The following is a 17,064-nucleotide window of genomic DNA, read 5'->3' on the forward strand; positions in this document are numbered from 1 at the left end:
TGAACCATGGTAGCACTTCCTAGGTGTACTAACTCCTGACTGGAAACAACCAAAATGCCCTCTTCAGCAGCAGAGTGGAGGCTGGTATGGTGGCACTCACCTGCAGTCCCAGCACATGGGAGGCAGAAGCAGGAGGATCGTGAGCTTGATACTTCGCCGGGCTACTCAGTAGCACAGAGCCCATCTTTTTTTTTAAAAAAAAAAAAAAAAAACGAGAGTAGGGAGGCTGAAGAGATGGCTCAGCAGCTAAGAGCACTTGCTGCTCTTCCAGAGGATGCAAATTTCTTTCTTGCTTTTTTTTTCTTTCTTACGAGCACCCACATCAGGCATCTCCTGATCCAGTTCCAGGGGATCTATCAACCTCTTCTGGCCTTCTTAGGTACCAGACACACATAGTGTACAGCATACAGGCAGGCACTCATACATACACACAAAATAAAATATAAATATTTAAAAACAAGCCAAAGGCATGGAATGGCATACAGACTGAGATTAAATCAGTATGACAATACACTAATTCCATGGTTGCTAATTCAACGATTCACTACACCTTGTTTCAATCCCAGTGTCAATACAGGTGCACTTTTAGGGCTGTTAGTGACCATGTGCAAATGGGATTAAAAATTAAAGTCACTCAGAGGCCAGGTGTGTTCTCAATTGGGGTCAAAAATGTGGACCCTCTTCCCTTTTAAGCTGTGATCAAATATCTTTTCCTTAGCACCACATACCTCACATTTTTGTGCTTTCCTGGTGATTTCCCCTTAAACATGGCCCCAAGTGTTGAAGTCTGGAGTTCTTCCACACAAGATAGCTGGAGGTGCCTTACACAGACACAAGCGTGTGAGATAAGCTATGCTCGGACAAGAGTTAGAAGTCTGTTTCCCATAAAGTCAATTGTCATAAGCCAACAGTGTAGAACGAGCAAAGAATGCTTTTAACAAAATGCTCATGAAGCAAGCTCTATGGATTGGTAGATTGACAAATGCTTAAGATTAGAGAGAATTGCAGGAACTTGGCTCTATTCCCCCTGGGAGCACTTTGAAAACTGGAATAATTTAATGGAATGCAAAGGAAATGCTAGCACTCTAGAACATTCTAGAAACCAAGGAAGGAACTCCCCAAATTTCAGCTGGAGAAAACTGGGTACAGACATTCTTGGGCAAATTATGACAACATTGGTGCCTCATCGCCCCTGCAAGGCCTTCTTGGGTTTCCATTCTGGACCTTTAAAGTATACCCTTCTACATGTTTATATGTACTCTCAAATAACACTTATGCCTGCTTTCGATTTTTTGTTTGGTTTTTCAAGACAGGGTTTCTCTGTGTAGCTTTGGTGCCTGTCCTAGAACTAGCTCTTGTAGACCAGGCTGGCCTCGAACTCACAGAAATACACTTGCCTCTGCCTTCTGAGTGCTGGGATTAAAGGCATCTGCCGCCACCGCCCAGCTGCCTGGTTTGGATTTTTAATTCACAAATATGCATCCAAATCCATGAACTCTTCTAGAACCTAGTGCTCTTCAATCATGCTTGCCTTATGAAACATGTTGGACATGGCCTTGAGCTGTGGGCTGCCTCCATTGCATTTACTGGGTGCATGGGCCAAGTCCGCATTCATGCACTCCCTTACCCGTGGAAATTCAGAGAGTTCCCCAAAGGATTTCCCTCATCGACATCCTCATGAATGTGTCCTTGCCCTCACGGTAGTGGGTTCTTCCCTCTAGAAGGGCAAACTTAGGAGATATCTCAAAAGGGATGGAAGGATTTATTTGAGTGCTTAGAAAATGGTCAGGCACATAGTGATTTCTGTTCTACCAAGTTACCCGCTCAAGGGGCTGCCCTCTACGAACTGCACCCTCCACCTCAGCATAGGGAAGACTACCAGTCTGAACCCCACTCACCCTTGTTGGGTTAAAGGTATTGTCGTGTTTGCAAACCTGCTATATGAGCATTAATTTCGGTCTGCAGCTTCAGAATCAGCCAGGATCAGTGACACGGAATGCCTTTTTCCTCACCCTAGGAGAGTCCTCCTCTTTGCTTTACCTCGGGATGAGGATGGGATGGGATGGGGTCTGAGAACGGGATGGGGTTTGAAAGAAGTGGGAAAATTGCAGCCTGCCAACACAGCGTCATGGGTGCATGGCTGCTTGTAACCATAGTTGCTGTCGCCACAGCTTGTGGCTCGAAGACCATCTTCTATCTAGCTGACCCTTCTGTGGAGCACTGATAGCTACTATGGGCTTCCTTGCCCACTGTCCTGTTGAACAGTTGGCCTGGCTGTGGAACGGGGGCTTCCCGATCTTTTCTATGTTGAGTGCTTCACAGCCATCCCAACACTGGATCCTCACAAGCCTCTGGCCCATGTGTGGCTACTTTCTCCACTTTACAGGAGGAAAGAGCCACAGAGGGTGCAGGTCTCCTTCCATGATACGTGTCTGGCCAGAGGAGGTGAGAAAAAGAGAGACAAGGCTGACTGTACTACACACTCAAGACTCCACCACCTGCACACACACACCTCCCACCCACCCTATGCCCCCACACCTCCTATACTCCAACCCCCCTCCCATCCCCATACCCCCGTCCATAGACTTGGGCCAGGCAGGCTAAGAATTCCAAACAACCAAGCATCCTCATTCTTATTGGCTAGGGCCTCGACCATGGTCTAACAAGGGTTGATCTGGTTGGTGGAGGGTAGGCCAATGAGAAAGCCAGAATGAAGGCATGACGTCAGTAGAAGGGTACCCTTGTTTGTGTTTAGCGCAAGTGTGTCTATGGTGACGGTGTCTCCGAGGGCCTAGCTGGTCTTGTGAAGACTAGGGATACCCTTGTCCTCACAAGCCAGGCCACGTAGATTTAACACTAGAATCATGAGCTCCAATGAACAGACGGCCGTTGAAGAAGTAGGTGTGGACTCCGAGGATGGGGAGGCCACTGAAGTCTGCCTGGAGGGCCCAAGCTCACTGCAGGATCTCGACCTGAGCCATGATGTGGGATCTTCACAGAGTAGCATAAGTGAGGATGACGTCGAGACTGAGGGCAACTCAGACCTTGAGTCAGGGTCCAAGCTACCGGTGCAGGATCACAGTGAGCAGTCTGTCTCCTCAGACAGCGACAAAGAAGACTTGATGGCTTGCTTGCCTCTTGACGACGACGACGACGACGACGACGATGACGACGGCGACGATGGGGTTGAGGAAATGGTGCAGCAGCCAACCGACCAGATACGCCAAAGTGTTAGAAGCCGCTCCTCCTCAAAAAGCTGTACCGCCCAACAGTCTACCCCTTGGGCAGGTGCAGAGGCAGACCGCAGCAGGAAAGGCAGGCTGGGCAAGAGATTGGTAGACGTGAAGCGGGCCTCTGGGGCCCCTGTCCACTACAGGGGGGCCAAAGGAGGCAGGGTGCGCAAGACAAAAAAGAAAAAGAAAATCATCAAGAGTAAGAAACCAGTCCCTGAGGACATCCCAGAGCCATCTCCCGACCCTGACTCAACCTCGGAGGAAGAGAATGAGGTGCAAGTGATGAGGGTGAGCATTTGCTTCAAGAACGGAGGGCAGATCATATCCAGCAATGCTATGGATCCGGGAGAGAAAATCAAAATAGAGGATGTTCAACCCAGGGGCAATTTTCATCATATGACTGGCTCTCTGCAGGTGGGTGCTCCCAGGAGCCATGCATTGGGCATGGGAAAGCTGGGAGGCTCTTGTTCTAACAGAAAAGCAGCTGCGTCCAAAGGCAAGGAACCAAGCAAGCCCCGTTTCCCAGGAGCTGCTGCGGGTGGGCTAGTGAAGGCCAGTTCTAAGAAAAAGTCAGTCCAGGAGAAGAAAGCTCTACAGGATGCCCCAAGATTCACCGGGCGAAGACCTGTCCCACAATGTGGACAGAGACCAAAGGCAGCTCCTGGGGAAACAGCCACCTTTCCTCCAATAACCTGCGTCTCCACACTTGAGAGTTCTAAAAAGCACTGCGCAACACCTCTAGAAGCCAGCGAGCCTGCTCATGGGCCATCCAGAAAGAAAGCAACAGCAAAGAATACAAGGGAGGCCCTGCCAGCAGCCAGGGCAGACAGAGGCCTTGCGTATAAAGATACCGTGAAGAATTTGGCAGCGATGACTCCAACACCAGAGTCCTGCAAGATCAAGGAAAATCCCCGTGCCCGAGTGAGTAGAGCACCCTCTGTCCCCTCTCACCCCGCCCTTTCCCTCCCCAGCACAGACCATTGTCCTGCTCCCTCTGCCACTACCTTGGCCTCGGGGTAGTCAGTGGACACTTGCCCTGATTAGGATGTCTGGTGTGGGGTCCTGGTCATAAGGAAGGGTGGATATGAGGGAGCCTCAGTTAGGTGTTGGCTACTGTTCCCTCCCTGTGCATCTCCTCTCTCTAGCCAGGCAGGGTGGGAAGCAGGCCTGGCTACAGTCTGGGTGATTTGGATCCGGAGAGCCCTTCCAGTGTGGGCTGCACAGCTTGGCTGTAGTCAGATCCAAGGGCCTCCTGATCCTCCCTCCTGGCTCTTCCCCAAGGAAGCCAGGCCAGGATCTGAGCCTTTTCAGTGCTTGGGGGCGCCATTCCTGCCTCTTGCCCTGAGGCTGAAGGAGGAAGAGAAGGTGCGGATGGGATGAGCCTCACAAGCCTCCATTTTTTTCTCCCACTTGCCCCTCAGCCCCTCCACGACATGTACTCACTGAGAAATTTTTGTGTCAGCTTCCAACACGCAGGGCAGTGCGACCTTTCACGTGCATGCATCGTGGAGAAATGAGCAGTGGAGACACCAACCTCCGAGCACCCCAAGTTTCAGCAAATTCCCAGCGCGTAGCCCTGAAGCGGAGAGGCACCAGCGCCAGAACACCTGCGCCCACTGGTGAGTCTTTGGGCTTTAAGAGAAGTGGAACAGAGGAGGGACGCTTTAGTCTCTATCACTGAGGGATTGCAGTCTTCTTTCTGGGCTTCCCTATCTAGGCAGACAGCCCACAAGACTGGTTGTGGGCGGGCCATGTTGTCAGATGAGTGGGATTGTGGTGTACGTGGCTTTAAAGGGTAGGACAACTCCAACTCTAGAAGCTGGCTCAGCACTCCAGAGTTTTTTCTGGTGAGCCCTATTTGCTGGCCTCTTCCCAGGTCCTGGTTGTGGCTATGGCCTGACTAGAACCGGCCCAGGGCTAAAGTCCTAGGGGCCTGTCTCTGTGCATCAGGGAAGACAGGCCCAGAAGCTGAGAAACCAGGAGGTACAAGTTGCTGCCAGCAGAGGGCGATGTTGCCTCATTTTAGACCTCACCAGGCCCTTCCCACCTGGACCCCAAGCCTGGATGCTGCACTCTGTTCTCTTTCAGGTGACCAAGAACCATCTGTGGTCTCCCCACTCCCTGCTGGGGAGAAGCAGAATCAAGTACCAGGGACACTGGGGTGTCAACAGGTAAAATTTTCTTATCTGCAAGAAATGACAGCCCTGCTAGATGGTGGTAGCCAAGTTAACCTGGCCCGCTCGCATGGTCCCACACTCCACAGAGAGAGGGCACCTCCTCTCTGCTCAGGATTGAGTACCAGTCTTGTTGAGTACTGTGGGGTGGGATGTAGGACTGGGAGGACTGGGAATGGAGTGGGGAGGAGACCAGGATATTGAACGATAATTTTTTCCCCTCTGTCTGCTGGGTTAGTGTCCTTTGCTAGAGAAAGAAGCATACAGGCTGAGAAAACAACTCGGTATGACTGACCCTGGGCAGGGATGGGTGAGGGCAGGGGCAGAGGGAGCTAGGTACATCGGCACAGATACCCAGGAAAGGCTAGCTGGCTGCTACTACTGTACTGGGGGCGGGGTGTAACACCAAGCAGATAAGACTGCTCTCCCACAATGCTCTGCCGAGTGCCCACCCACACCGTTCTCCTGCAGAGGGCATTTCCACATGGTGCTCTGAGAGCGGTGGAGGAGTCAGTCCCGGGGACTTTTGCAGATTGCCAGTTGGGGAATCCCTGTGGATAGAAGGGGGAAGCGGGGCAATCGGTGTAGTTGAGTCCTGCGTGTCTTTGTCTGGAGTACCCATTCGTACCTCTCTGTTCCAGCCGTCATGAGGGCCCTCAACAAAAGGTTCCAGGCCCTTTGAAGTGAATGTTCTGCTCTCCACAGCCCTTCCCCCACTCCTGACTGTTAAGGCGGCCAGGGTGGGCCTGACTTGGCTCTGCCTGACAGGCTGAGCCCAGCTTCCCTGTAGGAGAGATCAGACTACAACTCATGGATCCCCAGGGCTGTGATGTGGCCCTACTTCTTCCTTTTACCTGTTCTACAGCCAAAGCCACCTTTTATGCCCCTCCTTTTGTCCCCTGTCTGCCCCTGGTGACAGATATTGCACATTAAAGTAGTTGTGTCCTGTGGTCTGTCTGCTCTTTCTCTTTTTGTTAGGGATGGGGTTCAGAAAGTATGGGGAGCTGTTCTTTCCCCAGCCCTTTAAGAACAGTAGCCCTAGGGGTAACCTGGGCTAAGCACTTCTGCTTCTGAGCAGGTGCCTTGCACTCCAGTTTATCCCTGTGCACTGGGTTTGGGTTCTGCCCAGTCATCGTTTCCTCTCTTCCCTTCCTTGACTACCGTCCTCCTCTGGGACAACCATAGAACCCATTTTTGCCTTCTGTTCCCTTCATTCCGCAGGAACTCTGAGTCCTTTCCTTGGACTAAGGGGGTCCTCTCTTCTGAATCATTTCAGCAGACATTAGGGTAACATTTGGGCTCATCTTACCCCTTTCCTGGGCTCCATCCTTTTTTTTAAATGTGCATTGGTGTTTGGCCTGCAAGTATGTGGAGGTCAGAAGAAGACACTGGATCCCCTAAAACTGAAATTACAGACAGTTGTAAGCTCCCATGTGGGTGCTGGGAATTGAACACAGGTCCTTTGGAAGAGTAGCCAGTTCTCTTAACCACTGAACCATCTTTCCAGCACCCCTGCCACCAGGCTCCATCTTTTGTGGATCATTCTCTCCTTGCGGAGGCATCATACTCAGGAATGACTTGTCCAGAATTTGCACATTATCCTTGGCCTTCTGAGTAGCCTTTACCTTGGGAATTCAGTTTCCATGTCCTCTGCTTTATCCCCGATCCATTGCAGTAGAGGGGTTGGAAACCAAGACCACACCCTGGTGGGCAGTGGAGCAGAGCAGAGCTGCAGGAACTCGATGTCGGGAAAAGGGTTGGAGGGGAAAGGGAACATTACCTGTTCATCTCTAGAACTCAAGATGGTGGCATGAGTCTATAGTGGCTCCTCTGAGCCAGCCTGGAGGAACTGCGCACTAGCTGCTTAAGGAAGGGTCAGGGACCAGAGCCAGCACATCCTCTCATCCTGAGCAGCCAACTGCCCTTCTGCTCTCATTGGTTGTTAAGATGATTCATCCACACATGCAAGGATGGCAGCCACATGAGCTTTGGACCTCCTGCACAGCACAAGTTTTCCTGGATAGGATGCTTCTACATCCCAGGTCTGCCTTCCAGACTGCCCCTTGAGACCTCAGGGCCTCTACGTGAGCCCTATGCTCTGAAGTTACCGTCACAGTTGGGAGATTTTTGTGCCTTGAGCCAGGCCCCAGCACTAAGCAAGGTTTGGAGCTCAGAGGTAATTCCATAGTTCAGTGAGGTCAGGCAGATGCAGGTTCACAAGAGGCTGCTCATTTCACACAGAATGAAGATAAATCTCAGGAGTCTATCCCCTGGTCCTCTTGTGTGTGCTTGTGAATCTGTGGATGGCATGTGATTACCTTGGAGGAAGAAAGGCCTGACTTGAAAAGTGGTAGCAGCTGGTGTTATGGTTTTGGTCCCTTTAAGAGACAAGCCACACCCATTCCCCTCCCCATCCCCTAAGGCAGGCTGATCTTCAGCTTCCAGCCTGAGCTTGTCCTTTTTTCCATCTTCCTCTCAGAGAGGCAGCTTCGCTTCTGCCTCTCTCCCCACTTCTCTGCTTCCCCCCTTCTCTGTCTCTTTCTCCTCCTCCTCCTCCTCCTCCTCCTCCTTCTCTCTCTCTCTCTCTCTCTCTCTCTCTCTCTCTCTCTCTCTCTCTCTCTCTCTCTCTCTCTCCCTCTCTCCTTCTCTCTCTGTCCCCCCCTTCAGCCTTCCTCCTCCATAACCCCCTGAATAAACATTCAACCTCACCCTGCATGTCGTGTCTATCCATGTTTCTGTCTTCTGCCTGCCCGCCATGTGTCTCCCTGCCTGGGACCAGCCATTGCTCAGGGACCAGCAGCCGTCTCTGCCTGGGGCCTGCTGTCTGCCACCACATGGCCAGCCACCACCACTCAGGCCACCGCTCTGGGACCAGCAGCCATTTCTGCCTGGGACTGGCTGCTCCCAGAGCCCGCTGCCTGCCACCACATGGCCCACTACCACCATTTGGGACCTACAGCATTTCAGCTGCCTACTGCCGTGGGGATCTTGCAGCATCTAAAAAACAACAACAACAGCTGGGGCGGGGGAGCAAATGCACACAAGGCACAGCTGGTCTTCACTAGAGTGCTCCGTCAAGCCCTAAAACGTGGTGAGCACAGAGTAGGAGAAACTGGAAATCAGCAAACTCACTGCCCAAAGGTGAGGGCTGTTGAACGGTTGGAATTGCTGGGGTAGGCTCTTGGTACTTCTCCGAGATGAACACCTCTCAACAGTCTTGGTCAGGGGAAATTGTCAAGTCGGTAAAGTTGTCACCTTACAAGCATAGGGACCTGAATCTGGATCCTCTTAGAAACTTAAGCTCACACCTGTCACTCTAGACCTGAGGCGGGACAGGGAGACAAGGCCTGTCTCCAGAGCATACTGCCCGCCAGTCTAGCCCGTTGGTGAGTTCTGAGCTCAAGGAGAGACTCTGGCTCAAAAACTGAGGTGGAGAGCAATAGAGAAAAACACTGTCTCTGGCTCCCACAAGTATGGCCACACAAATACACACAAAAATTGTTTTTCAAAACATGAATTTGGTTTTAAGAAAAGGGTAAATGTCTTGTCTCGGGGTAAGAATGATTACAGACTATCTTCCTACAATAAGAATTAGTGCCTCATCTATAAAGCAAGAGTTCGCATTGGTACCAGGCACACAGGATGAGCTCAGGGAGACAGCACATCATCCACGTGGGAGGACAGTGACCTGAGAGCCTGAAGGGACAGTGGGGAACACCCCGGTCAGAGCCCCTCTCTGAGAAGATGGTCTCATTCCTCAGGCTGGGGCTCTCATCCCGAGTCTCGTGGCTACTTCTGGCAAGGGTGAGAGCTGAGTGCAGTGTGACAGACTCGCAGCTGTGCTCTGACAGCTTGCACGTGGAAGCCAGACCTGGCTGTGGTGAATTCCAGCACCAGGCACTGTTCGTGCAGGCTCGGGGCCATTGTCATCAGTACAGCTGCATGCTGAAGCCATGGCAGGACACCAACAGCTCTGTGAGAATGACTTGGCCAGCCCTGGCCTGCCCACTGAGCACACAGCCTCTCTCATCTTCATTCAGACCTACTGCTTCCCAATACTGTTGCTGTGGTCCGCTGACCCTGCTGCCTCTAGGGGAGCAAGCGCAGGTTCCCAGGCTCAGGTCTGAAGAGTAAATCTGGACCCCATTGGCTTCCTTTCCCCACCCTTTCTCAGTCTGCCCCCACCTAGAAGAGGGGTACCCTGGAGAGCACCCAGGCTCTGTCCTTCTGCTATTCATTCAGCTCAGGGAGAACCTACAGGGTGGCTGAGCTGTGTTTCTTCCTTGATGCTCTGGCACTCGGGGGCCCCCACAACCCCCCACCAGGACTGGGAACCAGGACTCCCTTGAGTTCCTTTACAAACATGGGCTGCAACTTTGGTGGCAAATAGATGGTCCCCTTCTCAAGGCCCATGTAACAACCCATAGCAGCCAGGGACCCCCAGCCCGGCAGCCACAGTCAGCTGTGCAGACGCCCAGTGCTCTGCATTCGTGGCTGTGAGGTGACAGCCATAGGGTCCACGTTTCCACATCATCCATTTCCTCCAAAGGTGAAGCAAGAACTCCTGTTGACCACCTGTGTCCCTGTGCCCTTGGATGTTGTGACCACCTGTGTCCCTGTGCCCTTGGATGTTGTGACCACCTGTGTCCCTGTGCCCTTGGATGTTGTGACCACCTGTGTCCCTGTGCCCTTGGATGTTGTGACCACCTGTGTCCCTGTGCCCTTGGATGTTGTGACCACCTGTGTCCCTGTGCCCTTGGATGTTGTGACCACCTGTGTCCCTGTGCCCTTGGATGTTGTGACCACCTGTGTCCCTGTGCCCTTGGATGTTGTGACCACCTGTGTCCCTGTGCCGTTGGATGTTGTGACCACCTGTGTCCCTGTGCCCTTGGATGTTGTGACCACCTGTGTCCCTGTGCCCTTGGATGTTGTGACCACCTGTGTCCCTGTGCCCTTGGATGTTGTGACCACCTGTGTCCCTGTGCCCTTGGATGTTGTGACCACCTGTGTCCCTGTGCCCTTGGATGTTGTGACCACCTGTGTCCCTGTGCCCTTGGATGTTGTGACCACCTGTGTCCCTGTGCCCTTGGATGTTGTGACCACCTGTGTCCCTGTGCCCTTGGATGTTGTGACCACCTGTGTCCCTGTGCCCTTGGATGTTGTGACCACCTGTGTCCCTGAGCCCTTGGATGTTGTGACCACCTGTGTCCCTGTGCCCTTGGATGTTGTGACCACCTGTGTCCCTGTGCCCTTGGATGTTGTGACCACCTGTGTCCCTGTGCCCTTGGATGTTGTGACCACCTGTGTCCCTGTGCCCTTGGATGTTGTGACCACCTGTGTCCCTGTGCCCTTGGATGTTGTGACCACCTGTGTCCCTGTGCCCTTGGATGTTGTGACCACCTGTGTCCCTGTGCCCTTGGATGTTGTGACCACCTGTGTCCCTGTGCCCTTGGATGTTGTGACCACCTGTGTCCCTGTGCCCTTGGATGTTGTGACCACCTGTGTCCCTGTGCCCTTGGATGTTGTGACCACCTGTGTCCCTGTGCCCTTGGATGTTGTGACCACCTGTGTCCCTGTGCCCTTGGATGTTGTGACCACCTGTGTCCCTGTGCCCTTGGATGTTGTGACCACCTGTGTCCCTGTGCCCTTGGATGTTGTGACCACCTGTGTCCCTGTGCCCTTGGATGTTGTGACCACCTGTGTCCCTGTGCCCTTGGATGTTGTGACCACCTGTGTCCCTGTGCCCTTGGATGTTGTGACCACCTATGCCCCTTTGCCCTTGGATGTTGTGACCACCTGTGTCCCTGTGCCCTTGGATGTTGTGACCACCTATGCCCCTTTGCCCTTGGATGTTGTGACCACCTGTGTCCCTGTGCCCTTGGATGTTGTGTCCTCCTGTGTCCATGTGCCCTTGGATGTTGTGACCACCGGTGTCCATGTGCTCTTGGATGTTGTGACCACCTGTGTCCCTGTGCCCTTGGATGTTGTGTCCTCCTTTGTTCATGTGCCCTTGGATGTTGTGTCCTCCTGTGTTCATGTGCCCTTGGATGTTGTGACCACCTGTGTCCCTGTACCCTTAAAGTTGTGACCACCTGTGTCCCTGTGCCCTTGGATGTTGTGACCACCTATGCCCCTTTGCCCTTGGATGTTGTGACCACCTGTGTCCATGTGCCCTTCGATGCTGTGTCCTCCTGTGTCCATGTGCCCTTGTGTTCTTGGATGTCTTGACCACCTGTGTTCATGTGCCCTTGGATGTTGTGACCACCTGTGTTCATGTGCCCTTGGATGTTGTGACCACCTGTTTCCCTGTGCCCTTAGATGTTGTGTCCTCCTGTGTCCATGTGCCCTTGCATGTTGTGACCACCTGTTTCCCTGTGCCCTTGGATGTTGTGACCTCCTGTATCCATGTGCCCTTGGATGTTGTCACCACCTGTGCTCATGTGCCCTTGGATGTTGTGACCACTTGTGTCCATGTGCCCTTGGATGCTGTGACCACTTGTGTTCATGTGCCCATGGATATTGTGACCACCTGTTTCCCTGTGCCCTTGGATGTTGTGACCTCCTGTGTCCATGTGCCCTTGGATGCTGTCACAACCTGTGTTCATGTGCCCTTGGATGTTGTGACCACCTGTGTCCCTATACTCTTGGATGTTGTGACCACCTGTGACCCTGTGCCCTTGGATGTTGTGACCACCTGTGTCCCTGTGTTCTTGGATGTTGTGACCACCTGTGTCCCTGTGCTCTTGGATGTTGTAACCTCCTGTGTCCATGTGCCCTTGGATGTTGTGACCAACTGCGTCCCTGTGACATTGGATGTAGTGACCACCTGTTTCCCTGTGCCCTTGGATATTGTGACCTCCTGTGTCCCCGTGCCCTTGGATGTTGTGACCTCCTGTGTCCATGTGCCCTTGGATGTTGTGAACTCCTGTTTCCCTGTGCCCTTGGATGTTGTGACCACCTGTGTCCCTGTGTTCTTGGATGTTGTGACCACCTGTGTCCCTGTGCTCTTGGATGTTGTGACCAACTGCGTCCCTGTGACGTTGGATGTAGTGACCACCTGTTTCCCTGTGCCCTTGGATGTTGTGACCACCTGTGTCCCTGTGCCTTTAGATGTTGTGACCACCTGTATCCATGTGCCCTTGGATGTTGTCACCACCTGTGCTCATGTGCCCTTGGATATTGTGACCACCTGTGCCCCTGTACCCTTGGATGTTGTGACCACCTGTTTCCCTGTACCCTGGGATGTTGTGACCTCCTGTTTCGCTGTGGCCTTGTATGTTGTGACCTCCTGTGTCCATGTGCCCTTGCATGTTGTGACCACCTGTTTCCCTGTGCCCTTGGATGTTGTGACCACCTGTTTCCCTGTGTTCTTGGATGTTGTGACCACCTGTGTCCCTGTGCTCTTGGATGTTGTAACCTCCTGTGTCCATGTGCCCTTGGATGTTTTCAACACCTGTGTTCATGTGCCCTTGGATGTTGTGACCACCTGTGTCCTTGTACCCTTGGATGTTGTGACCACCTTTGTCCCTGTATCCTTGGATATTGTGACCACCTGTTTCCCTGTACCCTTGTATGTTGTGACCTCCTGTGTCCCTGTGCCCTTGGATGTTGTGACCACCTGTTTCCCTGTGCTCTTGGATGTTGTGACCTCCTGAGTCCCTGTGCCCTTTGTATGTTGTGAACACCTGTTTCCCTGTGACCTTGGATGTTGTGACCACCTGTGTCCCTGTGTCCTTGGATGTTGTGACCACCTGTGTCCCTGTGTCCTTGGATGTTTTGACCACCTGTGTCCCTGTACCCTTGGATGTAGTCACCACCTGTGTTCATGTGCCCTTGGATGTTGTCACCACCTGTGTTCATGTGCCCTTGGTTGTTTTGACCACAAATGCCCCTGTACCCTTGGATGTTGTGACCACCTTTGTTCCTGTATCCTTGGATGTTGTGACCTCCTGTGTCCATGTGCCCTTGGATGTTGTAACAACCTGTGTCCCTGTGCCCTTGGATGTTGTGACCACCTGCGTCCCTGTGACGTTGGATGTTGTGAATACCTGTGTCCCTGTGCCCTTGGATGTTGTCACCACCTGTGCTCATGTGCCCTTGGATGTTGTGACCACCTGTTTCCCTGTGCCCTTGGATGTTGTGACCACCTGTTTCCCTGTGCTCTTGGATGTTGTGACCTCCTGTGCCCTTTTGCCCTTGGATGTCGTGACCACCCGTGTCCCTGTGCCCTTGGATGTTGTGACCTCCTATGTCCATATGCCCTTGGATGTTGTGACCAGCTGTGTCCCTTTGACTTTGGATGTTGTGACCACCTGTTTCCCTGTACCCTTGGATGTTGTTACCACCTGTGTTCATGTGCCCTTGGATGTTGTGACCACCTGTGACCGTGCAACTTATACCTGTCGTGTTCCTCTCACACTGGTTTCAGGAGGACAGCAAGAAGGGCACCCTGCTGTCTGGGCATGATGGTTTCCCTGTTGCCATCAGTCAGAGCAAGCAGCACAACACTGGCAGCCTTTGAACCCCTGTTTGCCACTATCCCCAACCGTCTCCTGCTCCCTGGCTTTCCTGGGGTCAGCTGACTTTGAAAGCTCCTCTGACTTTCCAGAGAATCACTATCTTCCACTTACAGATGAATGGCTGGTGTGAAGGGTGGTCCTTACCGCACTAGGAAAGTTAAAGCAGGCCATGTTGAACATGCCATCTTCACATGCAGGAAACCTGAGCCGATGATTCATCAGGTGTGCTTACAGTGAGTTATCAACCTGGGGGATTATGTCACAGGTGCAGTGACTGTATTGTGTGACATTTTACTCTTGACTTTTTAAGGGGCCCACCACCAGCTCCCAAATAAATCACATAGAGACTTATTATTACTTAGCTAACTTATTTCTTTACAGCTTTTCTTATCTTAAATTATCCTGACTACTTTTTGCCTCTGGGCTGTTATCTTTATTTCTGTATACCTTTCCTTGCTTCTTTCTCCATGACTTGCTGTACAGCTGTGTAGCTGCTCCCTTATGTCCTCCTCTCATTGTTTTCTTGCTCCTCTTTCTCTCTCCCCCCAGATTTCTCTTTCTACTTATTCTCTCTGCTGCCAACTCCGCCTATCCTTGTTCCTGCCTCGCTATTGGCCATTCAGCTTTTTATTAGACCATCAGGTGTCCTTTCAACTCATCACAAGTGTATTACGATTCATTAAGAAGTATTTTCTATTGCTTACATTTTGGGTTTTTTTTTTTTTTTTTTGAGACAGCATTGCTTTGTGTAGCTTTGGCTATTCTGGAACTCACTTTATAGATCAGGCTGGCCTTGAACTCAGAGATCCACCTGCTTCTGCCTCCTGAGTGCTGGAACCCGACATTATTGTTTACTTTCTATTATTTATTTTCTACTCTTGTGCATATGTCTCGGGATGGTTTCCCTTCTGTTTGCATGTTGCTCAGTTAGGTTTTAGAACCATTATTTATTTCTCCACCCACTAAGGCATTCTTAGCTATACTCTTCAACTATACCCTATTTAGGTCCCCTCTTACTCTTACATCTTTTCTTTCTCTCATCTTTAGCTCCTCCTCATTTTCCTTCTTAATTATAACCTCCCATAGCTTTAAAAAATCTCCAAAATTGGTTGGCCATAACATTATCCCAACTTTCCCCTCCAAACTATATACCTACCACTCCTTTCTTCTTTTCGAAGTCACTATAATACTGAAAAGGCTTTATTTAAAGGTTTCTTTGTATGTGTGCAATGGACTGAAAGAGAATGGTCCCCATAGCTTCATACATTTGAATGCTTGGTCCCAAGTTGGTGGACTGTTAGGTAGTGTTAGGAAGTGTGGCCTGTGTCACTGGAAGTAGGCTTTGAGGTTTCATATGCCAGGCCTGCCTCCACTCCTCAATGCTCTATCATGCCTTGTTCAATTTTTCAGAATGATCACCTGGAATGAAGTAATGCTGCCCTACAGTACACTATAGCTTGTCCAACTCTTCATCAGTGACCATCTTCATTGGCATGCACCACCACACCAGGCTAAAAGAACAATCTTAACATTTAATCATGCAAACCAATTAGAAGGGACGAGCCAGTTAGCTGTTTCTGGATAAAGACACATTTTGCAATTGTGCTTGTTTTTTAGTTTAGAAGGAAAGGTGTTTAAGGTAGAAATGTCTTGTTCTAAAGGAGAACTAAACACCATTTATGGTGGTTTGATTAGGAATGGCCCCCATAGACTCATATGCTTGAATGCTTGACCTATAGAGAATGGCACTATTAGAAGGTGTGGCCTTGTTGAAGGAAGTGTGTCACTGTGTGAGTGGGCTTTGAGGTCTCATATGGTACACAGTCTCCTTCTGCTGCCTGTGGTTCAAAATGTAGAACTCTCAGGTCCTTTTTCAACACCATGTCTGCCTGCATGCTGCTATGCTTTCCGCAATGATGATAATGGACTAAAGCTCTGAAACTGTAAGCCAGCCCCAATAAAATGTTTTCCTTTCTAAGAATTGCTGTGGTCACGGTGTCTCTTCACAGCAATAAAACCCTAACTAAGACTCCATTTCAAGCTGTTAGAGGTTATTCAATCTCTGAATATAGTTAATAGGGAAGGAAGGGAGTGGCACACATACAGTGAAAACCTATGTCACATTGAAATTACTGAAGGAGCCAAAGGACTACTTGATGTTCTCTAAACCGCAAGAGATCAGTTTCAAGGGCACCTAATTTTTGAAAGATCATTTACTATTTTCTCTGACTGTCCTGGAACTCACTATGTAGACCAGGCTGACCTTGAACTCACTGAGATCCACCAGCTTTTGCCACCCAAGTGCTGGGATTAAAGGTGTGCATCACCACTGTCTGACCCTAACACTTCTTTACTAGATAATATTTCTTCGTCATAGGTGAATACAGACATCCAAATTAAGACTAGGGTAGGAATGCCCTTCTAGAATTGGGTAAATGCATATAGGGAAAGATGGCCTGGTTTTTTTTTTTTTTTACAGGGTTTGTGTAGTCAAGGAACCTAATTGCTTGACTAAATAGTGGAATATATCTGTCCTCTGGTCTTGGGAGTCATTTTGATATAGGATATTCATATACCATCATGGTTGCACATAAGCACAAAATGGACTTGATATGGTAGGTAGGGACATCTGTAGAGGAAAGATTCCATGTATTTTCCAAGGGGATCCATGGAATTTGTTTAGAGAAATATGTGTAATCTTGTAAGTGGATAAGGAGCCCATGTGAAGAAAATATCTCAAGTGGCCACTGGGTGACCATTGGTGCTTAGTGGAGTTTCAGGTTCAGACCACAATGCTGGTCTAAGTTGAGAGGGTTGAAGTATATAGGCCTGTCACATGTAACTGTCCTCTGAGCTGAGCAACTGTCATTTGGAGACACTGAGCTGTGTTCCCTTGCAAAAGATCATCCAAGCTTGGCTTTTTGACAGTTTACCCTCCCTCATATCCAACTGTTCCCTACCAACTGGCAACTCAGCCCATGACCTGGGGGAGGGGATAGAGAATACAGAGGCCAAGGCTTTATCTCTGTGGCTATGAGAAAGCCCTTATCCCTGCTGGGTAAGGCTTTTCATTTACAGATCTATTGCTGTGATAATACACTAAGACCAAGTCAACTGATAGAAAAAAGTCTGTCTGGG

General features: G+C 50.7%; 1 protein-coding gene across 1 annotated transcript; it reads left to right on the forward strand.

The window, feature by feature from the left end:
* Positions 1-2,864: 2,864 nt before the first annotated feature.
* Positions 2,865-13,928, forward strand: LOC121445194 (uncharacterized protein CXorf49 homolog). The gene is made up of 4 exons (XM_041647205.1): positions 2,865-4,154; positions 4,696-4,852; positions 5,322-5,404; positions 13,836-13,928. Exons 1-4 carry the CDS (start codon positions 2,865-2,867, stop codon positions 13,926-13,928), a joined length of 1,623 nt encoding a protein of 540 aa, XP_041503139.1.
* Positions 13,929-17,064: the final 3,136 nt, after the last annotated feature.

Source organism: Microtus oregoni, unplaced genomic scaffold, assembly GCF_018167655.1.
Source record: "Microtus oregoni isolate MIOR12 unplaced genomic scaffold, Mior012 000163F_ref0000286, whole genome shotgun sequence".
Classification (NCBI taxonomy): domain Eukaryota; kingdom Metazoa; phylum Chordata; class Mammalia; order Rodentia; family Cricetidae; genus Microtus; species Microtus oregoni.

Coding starts and splice junctions, on each gene's coding strand:
- LOC121445194 (XM_041647205.1), top strand. CDS start 2,865: ATGAGCTCCAATGAACAGACGGCCGTTGAAGAAGTAGGTGTGGACTCC. Junction 4,155..4,695: donor AGGAAAATCCCCGTGCCCGA/GTGAGTAGAGCA, acceptor TTTTTGTGTCAG/CTTCCAACACGCAGGGCAGT. Junction 4,853..5,321: donor CAGAACACCTGCGCCCACTG/GTGAGTCTTTGG, acceptor GTTCTCTTTCAG/GTGACCAAGAACCATCTGTG.